The sequence below is a fragment of the Trachurus japonicus genome, chromosome 4, assembly GCF_045865225.1.
Source record: "Trachurus japonicus isolate A0001 chromosome 4, Traja_1.0".
Taxonomy (NCBI): Eukaryota; Metazoa; Chordata; class Actinopteri; order Carangiformes; family Carangidae; genus Trachurus; species Trachurus japonicus.
In genome coordinates, this window is record NC_140910.1 from 16,150,678 (window position 1) to 16,170,186 (window position 19,509).

At 41.5% G+C, this 19,509-nt stretch overlaps 1 protein-coding gene across 1 annotated transcript in view; it reads left to right on the top strand.

The window, feature by feature from the left end:
* The window catches only part of xpr1a (xenotropic and polytropic retrovirus receptor 1a), a 62,610-nt gene extending 47,619 nt beyond the window's left edge, over nt 1–14,991 (top strand). Inside the window, exons 4-15 of the mRNA XM_085774329.1 lie at nt 988–1,208; nt 1,769–1,918; nt 2,000–2,083; nt 3,019–3,100; nt 3,332–3,519; nt 3,848–4,027; nt 6,310–6,475; nt 7,560–7,760; nt 13,399–13,565; nt 13,653–13,792; nt 13,958–14,182; nt 14,835–14,991. Of these exons, the coding sequence (XP_085630455.1) occupies nt 988–1,208; nt 1,769–1,918; nt 2,000–2,083; nt 3,019–3,100; nt 3,332–3,519; nt 3,848–4,027; nt 6,310–6,475; nt 7,560–7,760; nt 13,399–13,565; nt 13,653–13,792; nt 13,958–14,182; nt 14,835–14,892 (1,862 nt within the window). The 3' untranslated portion in view covers nt 14,893–14,991. The remainder of the gene's footprint in view (nt 1–987; nt 1,209–1,768; nt 1,919–1,999; nt 2,084–3,018; nt 3,101–3,331; nt 3,520–3,847; nt 4,028–6,309; nt 6,476–7,559; nt 7,761–13,398; nt 13,566–13,652; nt 13,793–13,957; nt 14,183–14,834) is intronic.
* The last annotated feature ends 4,518 nt before the right edge of the window (nt 14,992–19,509 follow it).

Here is a 19,509-nt window from a genome sequence, read left to right on the forward strand (position 1 = left end):
CTGTCAGACTGGCAGGCAGGTAGCATCGAACCAAGTCAGATTTGTTTTGTTATCAGACTGCTGTCACGAACAATACTGCAAGGAAATCTCAGCGTGCCTTATCTCCAGGTCTGTTTTTTTTAACGGTTTCTACTCCAGGAGCAGACATGACTTGCTGGTTTCTCTAAAGAAGTAACAATATAATGCACTAAATCAGAAAAGGGAGTGTAATTCTCTGGAATTAGCCATTATATGCACATCCTTTACCAAAGGAGAACGTAATGGGGAAAGAAAAGACATGGGCTTCATTGGTGAGTGACTGAACTTGGAATGACCTTAAAAAAAGGTAATAGTAGTAGTAGCAGTTGGAGAGGGAGGGCTAATCTCTGTCAGAAAAGTAGGTAAAAGTGCAGGAGAAGTTAATGAAATGCAGGTTACTGTCCAGGCCCGGTGAGTGTGATTCCCTCCCCTCCTCTCTCCGTCTCGCGCTGTGGATATATTAACCTATGTCTGACCCAGATAATGGTTCCTCACTGTGCAGCATTTACATAGCTCAGCCCTAATAGTCTCCATGTTTCAGCACCAGGGAGAAGAGAAGAGTAGAGGTACATAATGTTTTGTTTTGTTAATGTTTTTTTTTCTTCTTAGTTGTCACCTTCTCTTCAGCTTGTTACAGAAACCCGTGCACTAACAAGATCATCAATGTGAAACTGAAGAGTTGACATTTCTGTCAAAGGAAAATTGAAAGATCTTCTCTCCTTCCTCTCTCTCTAATGATGTTTACAGTAAATGAATTCACTGGGTCGGACTACAAAGGATCTAAGTGCAGTCATAAGAGCAGCATAAGTCCAGTGGTTAAAAGAACACAGAACACTTCAATTGCAAAGCTCCTGTGTATAAGTGCAGCACCCAAAATGTTTGATTATGTTGTAGCGGTATGCAAATTCCTCTCCTCAGTATCAAAGTGTTCAAAAACCCCAACAACTCTCATCCTCTTACCCTCTGTAGAAAAGCTTGCAGAAGCCCAGAGACGTTTTGCCACGCTGCAGAATGAGCTGCAGTCTTCGCTGGACGCTCAGCGCGAGAGCAACGCACCGCCCGGCCTGCGCAAACGCAAGACGATGTTCCACCTGTCGCAGGAGGAGCGCTGCAAACACCACAACATCAAGGACCTGAAGCTAGCCTTCAGCGAGTTCTACCTCAGCCTCATCCTGCTCCAGAACTACCAGGTGGGACGCACATTGCTTGCATTGCTGCACCCCCATTTCATCTATCCATCCCTGACAGTTTTTTATTGTGCACTGTAGCACTTTATCACACTGTACTATATTTTGGTTTCGTTGTGTTCCCAATCTATTCTAGCACAACTCCATCAAGAAACCCTGTCCTGGTCTTGCACTGTTGCATCTTCATCCATCTTATCCATCCATAAACAGTCTTTTTTGTTTTTTCTTTTGTCATAGTAGCGTCATGTTAATTGTCTCTCTTTGTAGTTTTTTTTGTCTGTTGGTTTCTGTTGGATACATGTGTGTTCTTCCTGTTTTATGAATTCTGTTGTTATGTCCTTGTGTTTATTTTAATGGCTTTTAACACCTTGCCAGGAGGTTATCAGTAACACTGGCACTTTTACATTTTATTATGTCCATTAATGTGCATTGGCCTCCTTAAATAAAGAAAATAAAAAATAAAAAAAAAATAACAAACACACACACACACATGCAGTTAGAGAGAAGAAAGTTCTTTGTCTGGTGTAGATATATAACGGTTGTTTCCTTGTCACTGTCCACAGAACCTGAACTTCACTGGTTTCCGTAAGATCCTGAAGAAACATGACAAGATCCTGGATACTCCTCGCGGCGCCGACTGGCGTGTGGCTCACGTGGAGGTGGCAGGTTTCTACACCTGCAAGAAGATCACACAGCTCATCTCTGAGACAGAGGTGCATGCTTACACACACACACAAACACACACATTAAACCAGACCACACTGAAACTAACTGGCTGCTGTCTGTGTGTCCAGGCCCTCGTCACAACAGAGCTGGAGGGAGGAGATCGTCAGAGGGCCATGAAGCGGTTGAGAGTTCCTCCACTGGGGGCAGCTCAGGTCAGAAATGCTGCTCACACTGGTTATCTCATGGTGGTATCTCATTGGGGCTTGACTCGAGACGAACCCTTATCTCTCAGTCTAAGTACGAACTCCTTGCAGCCTGGGTTGATCAGTTAATGTTTATCAACTAACAATCAGTTTTCCTCTTGATTTCATGATGGATGTTAACAAGGAGGCCGGGAGGCTGCAACATGAAATGAAATAACAAAATAATCAACAAAATGACAATAAATGTGTATCCAAGTATCAAAATGTGTGTAGATAATACACAAACATGTGTGTATATATATACAGTATATAGTATGCATGGATATATCATTAATTATAGCACAGTTTCCAAATCCCCACAGCATTAAATTACACATGAACAAATGTGGTGTCTGTGCTTGAGCATGTACCACCAAGTAGGACTTTTCATTTCTGTTACTGTAATGTTCTCTGTTGGTGGTGAGCACAGGTTAAAAACAAACAGTGAGAAGCTTGCCATGAGAGGTATAGAGACAGGAAGGAAGATGGGAAGAGACAGAGTGAGAGAAACCATGAGAGCCCTTAGTATTGATTTTATAAGTGCCTTTCCATCGTTGAACAGACAGGATATCTTTCAGGCTAGTGGCACTTTACCCCCCTACGTTATATCTACCGTTATTACTGCATTAATTACTGTCATGTCTGACTTGAGTTGTGCTATGTGACTATTGATCTCCTCATTTTATCCCTGCAGACACGTGTATAACAAATATAGATAAAAGGAGCCTTTTTGTGGAGATGCAGTCTATAGGTTATTGTTTTTTGAAGTTTTATTGTATCTGAAGTTGGAAAACAACAGGGTTCTATACACATGTACAGCGAGTATCTTTGAACGTGTTAATATATACAGTACAGTTGCCAGGTGTTTGTATTAATGTTTTTCTGTTTGTCTTCGCCCGACTCAGCCTGCTTTGGCCTGGACAACCTTTCGTGTGGGTCTCTACTGCGGCTTCTTTATCATTCTTGCTATCGCCTTTGTTCTCACTGGTGAGTCACATGACCATTTGAGTTCATGCATTTTTCATATCCTTTTGAGTCCTGCACCATTTGTAATGTGTCAAAGATAACAGGAAGTTTGCTAGATTGTTTATGATTAATAGGGAGCACGACTGGCAGACTTTTATTGTTGTTTCCCCCCCTCAGATTTGTTATGAAGCAAACACTCAAAAGGTTTTTTGTGGTAATTATTCACAAAGAGATCTTCTGTGGTTTTGTCAGGTGCTGTGTTCATCCGCTACGAGAACATGTGGCCTCTGGTGCGGATCTATCGGGGCGGTTTCCTGTTGATCCAGTTCCTCTTCCTGTTGGGCATCAACACGTACGGATGGAGACAGGCTGGAGTCAACCATGTTCTCATCTTTGAGATCAATCCCCGCAACAACCTCTCACACCAACACCTGTTTGAGGTGAGAATGAATCAAACAAATGGAAACAGTCTTTTCTCCTTTCTCTGTAATGAGGAAAACAGCTTTGTTTTTAGATTGATGACCGTGCATTTGTAAGAAATGCAACAGAAATGAATGAGATTGTTTAGTCATTAGGGTAATGCATATTCAAGAAATATGTATCATTCAGCAGAAACGATACATACCTAATGTTCACAGGGTTTTATTATACAAACAAAACAAAGTAATCAGGACTACATTATTCAGATTATCTTATTAACTGCGATTATGTGTCAGAAGAACTTTCCTCTAATGTCAGTATCTTGTGTTTCCCCTCTCTGTGCTGCAGATCGCTGGCTTCCTGGGTGTGTTGTGGTGTCTCAGCATCCTCTCCTGTCTCTACTCAGAGTACACCCTCCTCCCCATGCAGATCAACCCTCTCATCCTTTATGGCTTCATGGTGCTTTTCCTCATCAACCCCTTCAAGACCTGCTACTACAAATCACGTTTCTGGCTCCTCAAGCTGCTGGTCAGTCCGCTAATTTTTTTTCAGTCTTCTGCTTCATTTGAAAGAGTTACAGTGATGCCATTTGAACTGTGGTGTCCATTAATCATTCACGTTAAGAGCATCCGAAAACATTCATGGACACACACTGAGGCTAATGCTGACAACTGTGGGCCAGCAGGAAGTAATGCTTTAGATGGACTGATTTAACAAGGACTGAGCATTTGTAAGTATTTACATTAATAAATAAAAATATATTTGTATGCATACACTCAAAACCAATAGTGCACCCTAACCTATCACAACTACAATTTATGAATCCCCCTAAAATTTCAAGAAAACAAAACCATCTATTGAAATATGTTGATTTATTATCTCTTTCAGAATATCCTTTTATCTGCCCTATAAATATGCCGAGTCTGGATAGACTAGATAAGGTGATACTGTAGTTATCTTCAATTTTCTGTAGTTATTTTTGTTTTAACTGCTTTATCTTTCATCTGAGGGATAAAACACCTTATGAGGTATTTTTCCGTGGGCTGGTTCTTTTTTATTTTGGCAATTTGAGCCTGAACCAACATGAAACAATGCTGATAGAAAACATTTAAATCTGACTTTTTCATGAGCTATTTGCATTTTTATACCACCGCTACCATATTATAATGCCCACGCAGGGTGTGTACATGTGTGTGTGTGTGTGTCTTTGCATGTAAGATTCAGATTCAGATTCAGATATCTATCTCAAGTCTCATGTGTACAAAACCCTCCTATGTTACTCTGTTCTTTGTCTAAGCACTGTGCCACCAGCCCGAAGGTGTGTGTGTGTGCATGTGTGTGTGTGTGCGTGCAGAGAGACACAGGGCGGGGGGATAATAGAATGCAGCCTCGTCTCAGGGGAGGTGGAGGCTGTGACTGTGCAATCATTACAGGCATAGATCTATCAGTATGCTGATGCCCTGAACTCCTCTATCCCTCCTCCTCTTCCCCTCACACTTCAGCCCCCTCCCCTCCTTCCCTGTCTCTCCCCGGGCAGCAGCAGCAGCAGCAGCAGCAGCAGACCCCCACCTCATATTCTTGTCCTTTCCTTCACAGCTCCCCGTAGTCCTCATCAACACTCCCTCTCCTCTCAGCCCTCCTTCACTCGCTTGGCTCCCTAATCAGCCTCAGTTTTTTGAATAGTCTTGTACAATCATAACAACCTACACAGAATTAGTGCCAATGTGGTTTTCATGATTGTCCTACAAGTAACATCGTGGAATAGAAGATAAAGACATTTCAGGAGAAATTGCAGTTTTATTAGCACAAACAATCTTGTTTTATTTCTATGAAAAGTGTCCATGCAGGATGTGTTAATTTCCTCTGACAATAAACACCAGGCAGAAGACTAAAATTTAATTATAAGACAAATTGCCGAGCTGGCATCTGGATTACTAGTGTTTGCTCAAGAAATGAAAACCTAATCACATGACTGCAGCGGGCTTAGCCTTGAGACATCTGCAGAGCGGATATAGGTGAGATGGACATTCGATCAATACATGCTTTGATTGACAGGTTAAGAGAAATATGTAATGAGCTGATGTGTGTAAAAAAAAAAAGCAAGATCATTATTCTTTGACATTTGCAGTGCAGAGAAAGTGCATGTATGGGAGTGTAGACGGAGGGAGGCATACAGTCGCTCCTGAATGTCACATGTGGCCTGGGGGGTAAATGGAAAGAGTTGAGCAGCGTTGTATCGTTTTACAAAGCGTGGTCAATAACTGAGCTCCTGCCAAAAGTCAGATACCAGAGAACATGCCCACAGAAACCCCCCCGTGCACCACAAAACTGCCAGGTTGTGTCGTGCGGTTGTGTTATGAGCAGCGACAACCACACAAATAAACAAATAACATGCACGCGGACACAGAGCGTGACTCATTAGGATGTCCTGTAGTGTGCTGATAAGGTAGTCTAGAGAGTCTTTATCCCTTTGTGTGTTACAGATCATTAATAGAGGTTGCTCCCTGCTTCGCGCCCCTCTACTGAAGTACTGCGACAATTACACACTAATTAATTGTTGACTAATTCAGCTTAGCGTTGAAAGCACTGACACACTATCAGAACTTCCTTTAACATCTGAGGTAAATGCCAAAGCATACTGAAGAGGTCAGCCAAGGTGCTTTTTGAAATGCACCAAACATTTTTTTAGATGCTTTTATAAACTCTGTGAGATTAGAACGAATATTATTACAAAAATTTGCTCTCAACACAAACCTTTGCTCTCCCTTTTTCTTACAGTTCTTCTTACCTGGTCTTTTCTCTGTTTCCAGTTCCGTGTGTTCACAGCGCCGTTTCACCGCGTGGAGTTTGCAGACTTCTGGCTGGCTGATCAGCTCAACTCTCTGGTGGTCGTTCTGATGGACCTGGAGTATCTCATCTGCTTCTACATCTTCGAGCTGCAGTGGGGCAACAGCAAGGGCCTGCTGCCCTCTAAAAGTGAGATATTTATTACTATTTATTTATTTATTATTACTATTATTACAACTTTATGTCCTCTGTCTGTTGTTACTGTGTCTGTTACGAAACATAAACTGAAGATACTTGAACACAATCGAAGAGTAATGAAGACTGGTTTGCAGTCCCACTTTGTTTTTACTGTACACATAAAAATGTCTAAAGTTGAAAAGAAGAGCTCAGTTATTTTTTGACTTATTATCTGAAGACAATGCTGGGTTTTATTTATTTTTTCCTTCACAGGAAATTGCTCCATCTTGTGTACACATTCATACACAAACAACAGCTGTCCACATCTGTTCTCAAGGGACTGTTGAAATGAAAGACTTAAAAAGAAATTTTAGTAGATATAGCTACACAGACGATAATGTGGAAAGCGAAATACAAATATTACAGGCGTCACACATTTTAAAAATGATTTCCACCAACGGGGACATGGGTGTGGTTTCACATTATTGACCTGCTCACTTGTATTGCAGGACAGAGACAAAGAGCTAGAGATTTTCTATTGATCATAATGTCTTGCTGTAAATATTCCACAACAACTATTGCTTAACAACACCTTTTTTTAAGGAGGGTATATCTGAGTATCTGAATGTCAGTATAGATCTGAATGAATGCATGAACTCACAGTTACCTTCAGTAGGTAATGGTATAGAGACAGATGTGAATATAAACCTCAAATTTGTTTTAATTCTTGATGGGTGATCACAGTATTTATTCTTAACCCACGTCCTATCTTAATGTGAAAATTAGATTAAGTCTCAAATCTTTAACTCGTAAGTATGACAGACTAAGTTGACAGTGTGCCAGACACTTTCCTGACATGTGACATGAACAAGGTTTTAATTGCTGTCCATCGACTCCACCAACAGTGACACCTCGGCTCCTATGCAGCTAATTAACATGGAGCTAATGGAAGGGAAATGTTTGGCCACACGGAGGTCGCTGTGTGACGCTCATAATGATGAGCTTTTGTGAGAGGAGAGCATTACAAGGAGAGAAGGAGGACAAGTGCATGAGATTATAACATGGTCTAACATGGTACTTTTCCATCCTCTTCTAGGCCCTGAAGATTACGTGTGCCACAGCTACTCGTACGGTCTGCGTGCCATCATCCAATGCCTGCCCGCCTGGTTCCGCTTCATCCAGTGCCTGAGGCGTTACCGTGACACCAAGAGGGCTTTCCCTCACCTGGTGAATGCTGGGAAATATTCAACCACCTTCTTTGTCGTGACCTTCGCTGCTCTCTATGCCACACACAGAGGTACAGCACCGGACACACAAACACATCTACGCTCAGATGATCTATTTTATGTCCCAGGAAATAAGTTGCCGAGTAGAGATGCTCAAATGTTTTCTGTCAGTTTCAACAGTATGAGATCAAACAGAAATAATCCAGTCCGAAGCTGAAGATCTGCAAACTACAGCCACAGTATCTGTGTGCTGCTGTGTCACAGGAGCACGTCAACAACACGCAGACCTTTGAGTCGTTATATGGAGTCGTGTGTGTGCTCAGAAAGTAGAGGTGACCTTCAGTGCAAATGCTAAAGCTTGGCCTTGGTTTCTTCGCCAGTGCCAAGAGCTTTATAATGGAAATGAAAATGGGAACGGTTTGTCAAACACAGGCATGGATAAACAAGGTTCTGCTCTCGCAATGAGACATTCAGTCTCAGCTCAGGAGGAGAGGAGTAGCAAAATAAGAAAAGAGAGAGATGAAAAAGAAATGTTCCTATTTGAGATCTATCAGAAACCAGACTGGAAATGGAGGAAAAGAGAGCGGTTGCTATTAAAAGTCAAGTCACTTTCCCTCTGACAGCTTCACAATTAGCCTGCAATTACTCTCATTCAGAAGCTGAATCACAAAGGAGTTCATGTTCAAAGAAATAGCACCCAGGCAATAAAAACATCCCTTCAACATTCAGCCTTTGTGTCTCAGAAATGTGTCCGCACAACTCCTTTCAAAGGAGAGATTTTTTTCAGCTGCTCATATTTTTTAAACTGTTGTCAGATGCCATTTTATATTTATTTGCTGGTGAAATGCCATCTATGAAACCGCTAAATGTTATTTCCCAGCTTGGCTTTATTCTTTTCCAATATAAATTCAAATCAATACACTTGCCTCCCGAGCTGACCGCCAGTGATCTGATATCGAATGAACCAGGAAGAGAGACAAACAGACAGACAGACAGACAGACAGTCCTGTCTTTTCTTCCACAGCTCTGGAGGAAAGCGTCCATTAAACCATATCCTCCTTCCTCCTCTGGTCTGAAGCCCGTAGACCCGTAGACTAATGGCCTCTCTTCATGTGTTATTCTGTATGAAGTTTTCTTTCATCCCGCGTGATAATGGAGACCAAGACCGCTCACTGGTTAAGTGAAGGATGAGGGCGGGAGGACAGACACATACACACGCGTACACATGGGGGTTGTGAATGGGTGGTAGAGGAAATTGCCTGTTGCAGAGATATTTGAATTATCTCCGACAGAAATGATTGTTCTGGTAAATATTAAAGCTTTTGATGAATGAGTACAGGCACTAATGTCAGAACATCCTGCATCTAGATATGGAAATCGTGCATAAACATCCCCCCCGAGCAATAAAAGTACAAAGTGCAGGTATGAAACAAGCCATTTCCCCTGATGCTCACTCCAGTCTGAGTGTATACACAGGACACATGACGCCCAGTTTGACTGCATTTCCCAGCATCTGCCAGAGACGGCAGCCGGCTGGTGTCGTGTTCACACTGCTGGGTCCAGCTGTAAAAGGTGGCGGGAGCGTCAGTCAGTAACTGGCAGCGCTCCCAGCGTCTGTGTGTGTGTGTGGATGTGTCACCTTCATTGTTAGCCCAATCACAGCCATGACGGTCACTGTGTGACCTCATCGCCTCTTCACCTCACTCGTTCCTGGAACTGCCCATATTTAGCTCCGGGAAAGCAAAATACTTAAACCATAAATTCAACAAATGAATTTGGAGGACTGACTGGTGTTTAGCGTTTCCACCTGCAGATCTTAATCTGTTAAATAAGGAGCCACCATTGCCTCTGGTCTACAATATATGAGTCGAACTACAATATAGTTCAGGTAAACTTTCTTTTTTCTTTTTTTTTTTCAGCTGCATTGTGTCGATGTGGAATTTGAGGTTGAATCATTTTTGATGTGGTGCAGCAAATGTAGTAGATTCCTCCCCTCAGAGAAACATTCACTTCAGTGCTGTGAAAAACTGATTGGATACTGTTATGAAACTAATCTCCGCAGATGCTCGGAGGCCTGTAACCAGAGAGATGAAGGAGGATTTCTTAGTATCAGCAGAGTTTCCAAAGCCAATAACATACAGTGTGAGGCCTTACACCAATAAAACAGATACTTTGCTCAAGATCGATACAAGCCCTACTTTATGTACAATGGCTTAAGACCTATTGGAGTTTTAGATGCAGGGCCGTTGCTGATTTAAGCCCTTGTGATTTGTCTCATGGACAAAGAAAGGCAGGGGAACAAGATGTTACAAGAATAGTGCACTCATCTGACAGACAGAGAAAAGTTGTTTGGAGGTAGAAGAAACAGAACACACAGGGTAAATTACAAAATAATAGATGAGGGAAACTGCAGAGGCGTGTTTGTCAAGTCAGTGCACAAACGGTTTCAAAGACCCCCCCCCCCCCCCATCTGTGGCATCAACAACAAAATCTCCAGCTACAAATAACCAAAGAAGAATCTGCAAAGAGGAGTTAGCCCCTGCTGGTCTCGGTGAGAGGTTGACTCTGGTGCTGTGGGGTGTAAATGAATTGTATGAAGCTGCAATGGAGAGTCAGTAAACCTAGGGCTGGGAGATGAGAGGAGAGGAGAGGAGAGGAGAGGAGAGGAGAGGAGAGGAGAGGAGAGGAGAAATGTGTAATTACCAGCCCACAGCTGAACACATGTCTGCCGGACTCAGCTGGAATAAAGATGAGTGTAGAGCTGACAGCTTTTATAACTTCATTTCATGTACTGACCCCTCATTCATTATCAGGAGAGGAATTGCAACACACACACCTTCAGTCAAACTCACACGTTAACCAATGAAGATAAAAGAGTCTGCTCTGAGTCAAATCTCTCTCTCTGCCGGCTTGAACTCTGATTCACCCTGCTAAGGCCAAACAGACTCTTGCCACAGCAGATACGTTCACATCAGGAGCTACATCCACGCTGAGTTTACCATCTGAAGAGGGTGTATCCTCTGCATGTGAACAATATCTTTGGACATGTCAGAGGCAGAGCTCATCGTGTTGGAATTAAGATATTTCCGGGCAGTAAAGGAAGGGTCCACTGAGGTATCAAAAAATTCAAGTAGCCTAAAAAATACAGCCTCTGTTACTGATTGTTCATATAAAATACCTCATTAACATTTTACCCCTGCAGCTGGATGTAGTGGAGTTTTAACTACTTAATATACAGGTCTGTAGTTCAATCCAGTGGTATCCAAACTTAAGTAGTTTGGGTTATTGTGTGTAATCACTACACTGTGACAGCACATATTGAAAATATTTTGTAGATATATAATGTAATGCAGTAAAGATGAATTATTCCTCTTCAAAATATAATGACGTAGAAGTGTTTTGTATCAAAATCTGTAAATACTCGAGTACAATTACCTCAAAACTGTACTTTAGTGTATTCCCTGAGTAAATGTGTGTCTGTGGCTGGGTGGCCTCCAGGTGCAGGATACTTCATTATTCTGTTGACGGACTTGGTTGCCACAGCAACAGATGAGAAATGGCTCTAATAGCAGGGACCGATTATTCTTGTTGTAAACTTGTTTCCATCAGTGAGTAGTGAGCCTGTTGCATAAAATGTGCCTGTGGATGTGCTCTGTCTTTAATAGCATTTAACCTCTTGGTTGCCCCTGGACAACAATAGCAACTGCATGTTTGTGTGTGTGTGTGAGTGTGTGTGTGATCCAGGCTGCTAGAGATTGAGTGTTTGTGACAGGAGCCAGCGACCAGCGTTGGCCCCTGACTGAGCATCCAGTCGATGTGTATCTCACCATACTTAACCTCTTAATGGCCCAGTGGTTAACCAGCGTGGCAGAGAGACAAACGTCAGCCGTTGCAGAAAACGAAAGGGTTAAATACTGCATCGCTTTACCCGCCAAGGAAATCACATCAGCGGCTATTCTCCAGTGAAAAGAGTCTATTGTCCAGGACTAAGTTTAATTTACTGCTGGGAAATCTCAGCGTGGCCGCGGGGACTGCTTCCATCCCATCGCTCAGCTGAAGAAGCAAACAGCACATTGGACGCAGCAGTTAACAGAGCAGCAGCAGTAATTCTGTGTTAGAAATGTCCCCTCGCTCTGCTCCCCGGCGTCTCGTTGGCTGGAAGCAGGAAGAAACAGTGACTATGACAAATGGGAGCGAGGCCAGTCCCTGTCTGGTGGCTTCTGTCTGTGTCTGCCTGACTCACTGCGTTAGACCTCTGGGTGCTGATTTATATCACATGTGGAACAAGCAAATCTCGCCCACAGTGATCACACACACACACACACACACACACACACACACACAGGCACTGCTGAGCACCAATGATTAGACACATTTTAAACTGAAAGCTTTTTGATGCTCATCAGCCGCGGGCAGATCAACAATTTATTATTGTCATCATTACTAAGCATAATCTGCTGCTGTCATCAAATGATGCGTTTATGATGGGGTGTGGCAAACAGGGTGAAACCAGAGAATCTGAATCAATCCTCTTGTTAGCGTCTTGTTACCAATCAAAGAAACTGGAAATGTATACGAAAAAAGAAAAGTAATGTTCCCATAGAGCAGCAGTTAAAAGGGTTTACAGCACTGGTACATGTGCTCACCCTATTGTGAATACTATAAACATTTACTGAGCTGTAAGTGTGTGTGCAGTGCAGTGTGCAATGTTTGGAGATTAGAATTAGCACACGAGCTGACATTTGTTCTTCTCCACATGCTGTCACCGCTCTGACACTGAGCCACTAGGTCAGGTCATTTTACTCAGGATTAATCGTACTGAATAAACCAGTGTCGCACGGATTAGTCAATTAATCAATTAGGTTATTAACAGATTACTGTCAAGAATGATGATAATCAATCGTTTAAGCATTTTAAAAAGAATAATGACTCTCCAGTGTGAGGATTTTCTAATTTCTCTGTTTTATACCTTTGTGATTTGTTTTTTTTTTTTGGGGGGTTGGTTGGTCAGACAAAACAAGAAGTTTAAAGATGTCAATGAACCATACAACATATATATGCACATTTAGCATAATAGGCACACAGTTTAGTACCCTAACATCGGAAAAACCTATAAATGACACACACCCACACTATTGTTCCCACACACAGAAATATCTTTTGTGAAAACACTGAGGTTAGATTAGTGCACATCACAGATTAGTTGCACATCACAGATTCCCTTCATAGTGCCAGACAAATAAAACTACTGTTCAAGTTTTATTGCTTATGTTACTCGAGCCCCTAAAGCTCCACTACATCCATGTGCAGCTGCTTGCTCGGCTCACTAAGTGAATGAGATATCACATATTGTGTTGTGTAGAAAATATTTAGTTGTAAGTGGGAATTTAAGTCTTAATGCAATAACAGTCCACAGGACATTACAGTAAGGCAAGTGACTGCCATTTTATTCTTGACAGGAGGACTCCCTCTAGTGGTGGAAGTGTTGATGGAAAGGTTGCACTGATACTGTAAATGAGCAGGTGTATTATAACAAATCTACAGAACTAATATATGATAATAGCTAAACAAACAAATAAAAAAAAGGCAAATAATTATTTCAATTTTACCAGTACATTTCTTTGAGAGGATGAATAACCATTTATCTATGTTTGTCCGTCTACTGAAATCAGTCATCTGACATCAGCCGTGTTTGTGTGTTTATTTCAGAGCAAGGACACACAGACGCCGACATGTTCTTCTACTTGCTCATCGTCTTCTCGACCATCAGCTCCCTGTACACACTGATCTGGGATCTGCGTATGGATTGGGGTCTGTTTGACCGCGGAGCCGGAGAAAACACCTTTCTCAGAGAAGAAATAGTTTACCCCCACAAGGTAGAAGTCGCATGCATCTCTCTTACACACACACACACACACACAGGTTTGAGCTGAGTAACTGAATCCCACCTCCTCCTCTTTCAGGCCTACTATTACTGTGCCATCATAGAAGATGTGATCCTGCGTTTTGCCTGGACAATTCAAATTTCTCTGACCACAATGACCAAGATCCACTCTGTGGGCGACATCGTAGCCACCGTGCTGGCTCCTATGGAGGTCTTCAGGTGGGTCTCATAATACTCACTGTTGTCCCACACATACTCACTCACAGTCACACTGACAGGATAAGGGATTTACTGTAATAGCCCCCTGTGAATTCAATCAAAACTCAAGACAGCACTGGCTATCAAGATTTTTACATTTGCCCTCCTTTCCCATCCTCCCTGCAGACGTTTTGTGTGGAACTTCTTCCGTCTGGAGAACGAGCACCTGAATAACTGTGGTGAGTTCCGTGCGGTGAGGGATATCTCTGTGGCGCCGCTCAACGCTGACGACCAGACGCTGCTGGAGCAGATGATGGACCAGGATGACGGCGTCCGGAACCGCTCGGGCAAAAAGACCTGGAAGAGGTCTTACAGCCTGTCGCTCCGACGCCCCCTGCTGTCCTCCTCACAGTAAGGACAAACACAGACACTGACGCACACATTTTACTTTGATTGTCAAAAGATTCAAGATGTTGTCTGCAAAATTAAATAGATTTTTATAATATTAACAAAACAATGTTCTGGAAAAGATTTGACATTTCTCTTCTAGAAAAAAAATCCCTACCACGCTGACAATCTTTTTGAATTCTAGATACAAGATGGCAAATAACTATCAGAACCATTGGATTTGTATGAATTAAAATATCAGATTTAAACCTTGGATTATGATTTATCCATTTACCAAGATAGAGACAGGCGCTCAATGTCTGACATTAAAAATATTAGAAAATTAAACAAAAAAGCTATAAAAATTGAATCACAAGAACAGACACTTTAAATTGTTATGGATTTATTTTCAGGAACAACGCAAGTTAAAAACTTCAAGATGATGTTTGTTTGTTTGTTTGTTTTCTATATATACTCTTTTATTTTATTATTTTTCTTCTCTGATTATGGTGATCATGAATGGTTAATTTTGTGGTTTTGTTTTTATTTAGTAGTAATTAACTGTTCAGTGCTTACACATGTTTGAAATAAAGATGTCAAATCAAAATGTTAATGACTTAGCATTAGTGTTAGTACTGTTGCCAGATTCATTCTTTTAAATCTTTTTTTTTTCTAGATCAAGAAAGGACACAAAGGTGCTAATTGAAGACACGGATGATGAGGCCTTCAGCTGAGTCCACAATGTCAGATACACACGCAAGGCGCACATCCACAGACACACACACACACACACACACACACACACACACACACACACACACACACACACACACACACACACACACTGACATACTATACTTATATGGACCTCATTCTCTTTAACGCCCAACCTCAACCTGTCTCCTTTGTAGTTGTTTCTGTGCAGTAACCCTTCCCCTCAGTGTAAACCTTTAAGTCAGCGAGGACTGTCCTCACTTTGGAGAATTTACCTCATCTTTACTTCCTTGTGAGTATATTTGGTCTTTATAAGTATAGAAACACACACACTGTAATGTAGAAACACACACACACACACACACACACACACACACAAACAAACAGATAAACCTGCTGAAGCACAAACATAGTGTGATATTACTACAGTTGAGGAGAGAGCTAATAACCACAGAGACAGACAGATGGACAGATGTCATGGGAAACCTGCACATAACTGGACACACAGACCACACTGCCCTGGGATTTACCCTCTTCTTCTGTACGGACTTTTTTTTAGTATGTGTTGTTTACTTTGAGATGTTTCTCTTTCTTTAGATTTTCCTTTCATTTCTCTGGTTTTTACGTAGGAGAAGCTGCATAGATAGAGGCTACACACGACTGTTTACATGCCTTTTAACTACACTAGGATCAACAGGGAGAAGATAAAGCCAATCAAAAGACTAAATATCAAATCAATAGAAATCTGAGGAAGGACTCTACACACATCACAGCATATCAAAAACAAATCAACTGGTTTCAACTTGTTGATTCTTTTTATACTCCATCTTTTTGATTTCCTCTTTCTCTTTTGTTTTGTTGAGTTGTAATAACGTTAGTGTACAATCACAACCCTGGAGGCACTTGCAGGAAAAGTGCATTTAATACACAAAACACAAGAAAAAACCTACTTGTACACAAAAGGGATGTTTTGACTCAAACATTTCTAGTCTGTGAAGTTCCTTTGTAATATATTTAATATATTTTGATGTGCATTATTACTCTATTGTAGTTGTTCAGTACTTCTACATGTGTTGTTTATACTAGTGAGACTAGTTAAAGCATCCACACGATGATTGTTAATGTATTTTATAATGTTTGGAATGTTTTTTCTCGGTTAGACTCGTGCCATATTTTTAATAAGCTCATTGTTAGACCTCGATTAGACCCCGACCTCCAATTAGTGCAAAAACGACCTGTGAATCATCGCACATAATGTTGTCGTGTCTTCTCAAAGTGCCCTGCTAGTCACAGTCTGTTGTATGTGCATTGCTATTCTTTGCATTAACTACCAAAGCTTTGTTTTTATGAATGTGTGTGTGTCTAGAGTATAGCTTTGTACATTCAACCTGCCTGAGAGAGTCAAAGGTAACAGAGCCAAAGGCTGATTTCAGCACTGGAGTGTTTTTCTTTCCTTTATTGGGCTGTTTTATCAGGTAGGTTCTGTGTTGTTGGAAATCCCAGTAATATGAGTAGAGGTACTAGTATTACTGTCACTGTTTGTGTGTAATAGAATAACAGTCAGAGCTCTGTGTGTGTTTAGAGGCCGGTGGTTCTCAAACTGGGAGCGGGAACAAGGGGGGAAACATGGAGCGTTTCTGAAACTGCATGAATCTGAAGGTCCAATAACCAAACAAAGTGTGCTCCGATGCTCGGCAGAAAAAGTTCGGGAACCACTGGCACAGTACAGGTGCATTGTGGGGCAGCGCTAGATGTTCTCTCTCACAGAAGATCAGTGTTGCCAGTTTGGATGTTTTTTCCACCAAAGTGTTAAAAGGGAAAAGGGAGTTTGGAGCCATTTGTAGTGAATTTGTGCTCTTTTCAGTCAGATTTACCCCAAAGAGCAGCCAGACTTTAAATGTGTGACCAGAGGTTACAACTCATTTTATAAAAATACCATAATTGAAGCTTGTGCACCCTCTACTGGTCGAGCAGTCAGACTACATCATCTTACTGCACCACATCTCCACACAGGAGGTCAGGAGGATGACACCAGTATTTTATATTTAAACATGGTTCCACATTAATACTGCCCACTAAACTAAATACAAAATAAACTAGGGAAAAAAATGGGCTATTGTAATTTGTCACTGACTGACTGTAATGACTGACTGAACCGCCGACTCATAATGTGCAGCATCGACTAATTTATCAGTTATCTGCGTTTTCCTGCTCCAAATGATTATTATTATATCAGCCCTTAAAAATCCACTATCAATTGCCCTTTAATCTGGAATAACTATTTATACTGTATGATGGTGGCTGTCAGATCTGGCAACACTGCATAGAGAGTCAGGCTTCACCACATTCACCTGTCAGCAGATACATGTTTGTTTTTACTCTAATGTTCAGTAACGCTTCAGTCATTTCAGCACTTTTTTAATGATTCTAAGCGTGAACTTGTGATTAGATTTCATGTAATCCACTTAATTTATATGAGGGAAGTTAGTAACAACTAGGAAAATGTGCTTTACATGACATCCACCACTCGCCTCTTCGTCTTATTGTCAAAGCAGCAGCTCACACTGCTGAAGTAACTGCTGGTTAACATTTAAAAGTGTGTTGCTGCTGCTGTTTAATGCCCCCCCCCTGGATTTCAGTGCTAAACCCTAACGGTGGCGTGTGTGTGTGTGTTACACTTTCTCTTCTTGCTCTGCTCTTCCTCCCCGAGGCTCCACTCAAGTCTCCATCAGCCAGTCATGAGACAGAGCCCAGAGAGCTACGAGACAAATGTGTTACAGAAAAGTCTTGTTACTGCTACTTCTATTTCTGTTTTTGTTTTTTTTTATTTTTTATTATTAATTATTTTTTTCCTGTAGCGGTTTAACGACTGAGATGTTTGTCTGTGTGTGAGCGATGAGCTAAATGTGAACCGCAAAGCTAGAGAGTAAAAAAATGTTCTGTTAAAAAGTTTAGAGGATGGGTAGCTTCCCTGTCTGTTGAATACACTGGATACATGTCATAACTGTAAAGACATAAGACATGACACACACACATGCACACACACACACACACACACACGGCCTCTCTCTCTCGAGTCAGAGAGCACAACACTACAGCAGATAGTTTTGTAAAAAGGCTCTGGTTTCTCGCCTGCATGCTGCTTTTATTTGACATTGTACATAGATCTTAATTTATTTTACATGATGTGTATATTATCATTGTAGCCACTGTAACAATGACTGATTTCATACGTTGCCATTTTTTTTTTTTTTTTGCTCAATGACAAGCAGTATTTTCTAGGTGATCGTTCACAATCCTGCACTCTTTCATGTGTAAATCTGTTGAAGATGTGTTTATATCAACATGGGGAGGGACACACAAAAAAAACGGAGAATGTGATTGGTTGTATCTTGTCGGTGATTCCTTCATATTTCAAGGCTCCATCATCTCCAAGGGGAGGGAGGGAGGGAGGGAGGGGGGTTTTACATCCAGGGCTCATGGAGGAGGGCGGGGGGCAGATTCCTGTGTCCTGTAATCCTGTTTTGTACATTTTGTGAACGTGCATGAATCAAATATTGTGGACGTTACATCTGTTGTCGTAAAAAAAAATAAAAAGTAACTGCCCTGCAGACAGAAGCACTTTGACGTACTGTAGTTGGGCGCAGGAACAGACCCCAGTCCAGAGAGGACCCACACCATAACAAGATACTGTTAAAAACCGACCCGCCAATCTACACAACGAGATCTCTGATCTTTTCTTTTTTGCTCGCTTGAAGCATCTCTGTTAGAAAAACTAACGTTTTAGTGACCAGAGTCTCCACAGATGCTCAGTGTGTGTGGAACCTGCTGACAAAAACAAAAACAGGGTTATTTTGTACAGTTGGATGAGATGATGATTATAGCTATAAGCCCTGACATCCCATTTTCCTTTTTATTTTTTTTATTTTTTGTTTCCACTGCTTGCTGTAAACCCCCATGATGTTAAAGTGCTTGATATGTGTGCATCCTCCCCCTCTCCCTCCCCCGCTCTCTCGATGTTGTTCGTACCCTCGCTCTAACCTAGCTGAACGTAATAGTACCTGTAGTTTGGTAGATGGATGTTCCACTTTAATAAGATACGGAAAAAAAAATAATAGAAGAAAATACATTGTGGCTAAATGTGATTTTAAGAGACATAAAGAAAGGAAAATGTCTTACATTCTGAACCATCCTCTCCTGAGTCCCTTTTACAGAGTAGTTTGTACATGTCGAGTGTATAACACTGTTCTATGATGGTTTTCCTGATGGTATTTGTATTTCTGTAAACACTTTGGTGATCCTGTCATATCTGGGTTTTATAAACCACGATTATTTTTAAAACTCGCTCTGCCTCTTGTCTCTTTTGTCTTTTACTTTTTCAACTGCTGCAGGCAGCAAACGCAAAGTTTAGGTGGTTGACGTCTGTCCGGCACGAGACGCTTTGATGAGAATCTTCCCCATTACTGCAGCTTTGATGTACGCCTGTGAATTCAGACACACACACCAATGCACAGAGCCGTTTCAGTACTCGATTGTTGTGGTTGATGATGCGTCTGCTTCCTCTCGTGTCTGCACAGGGTTTCTTAAGAGCTTTATAACACCTCATGGACTTATGTTTTTTAATATCAATTTTAATG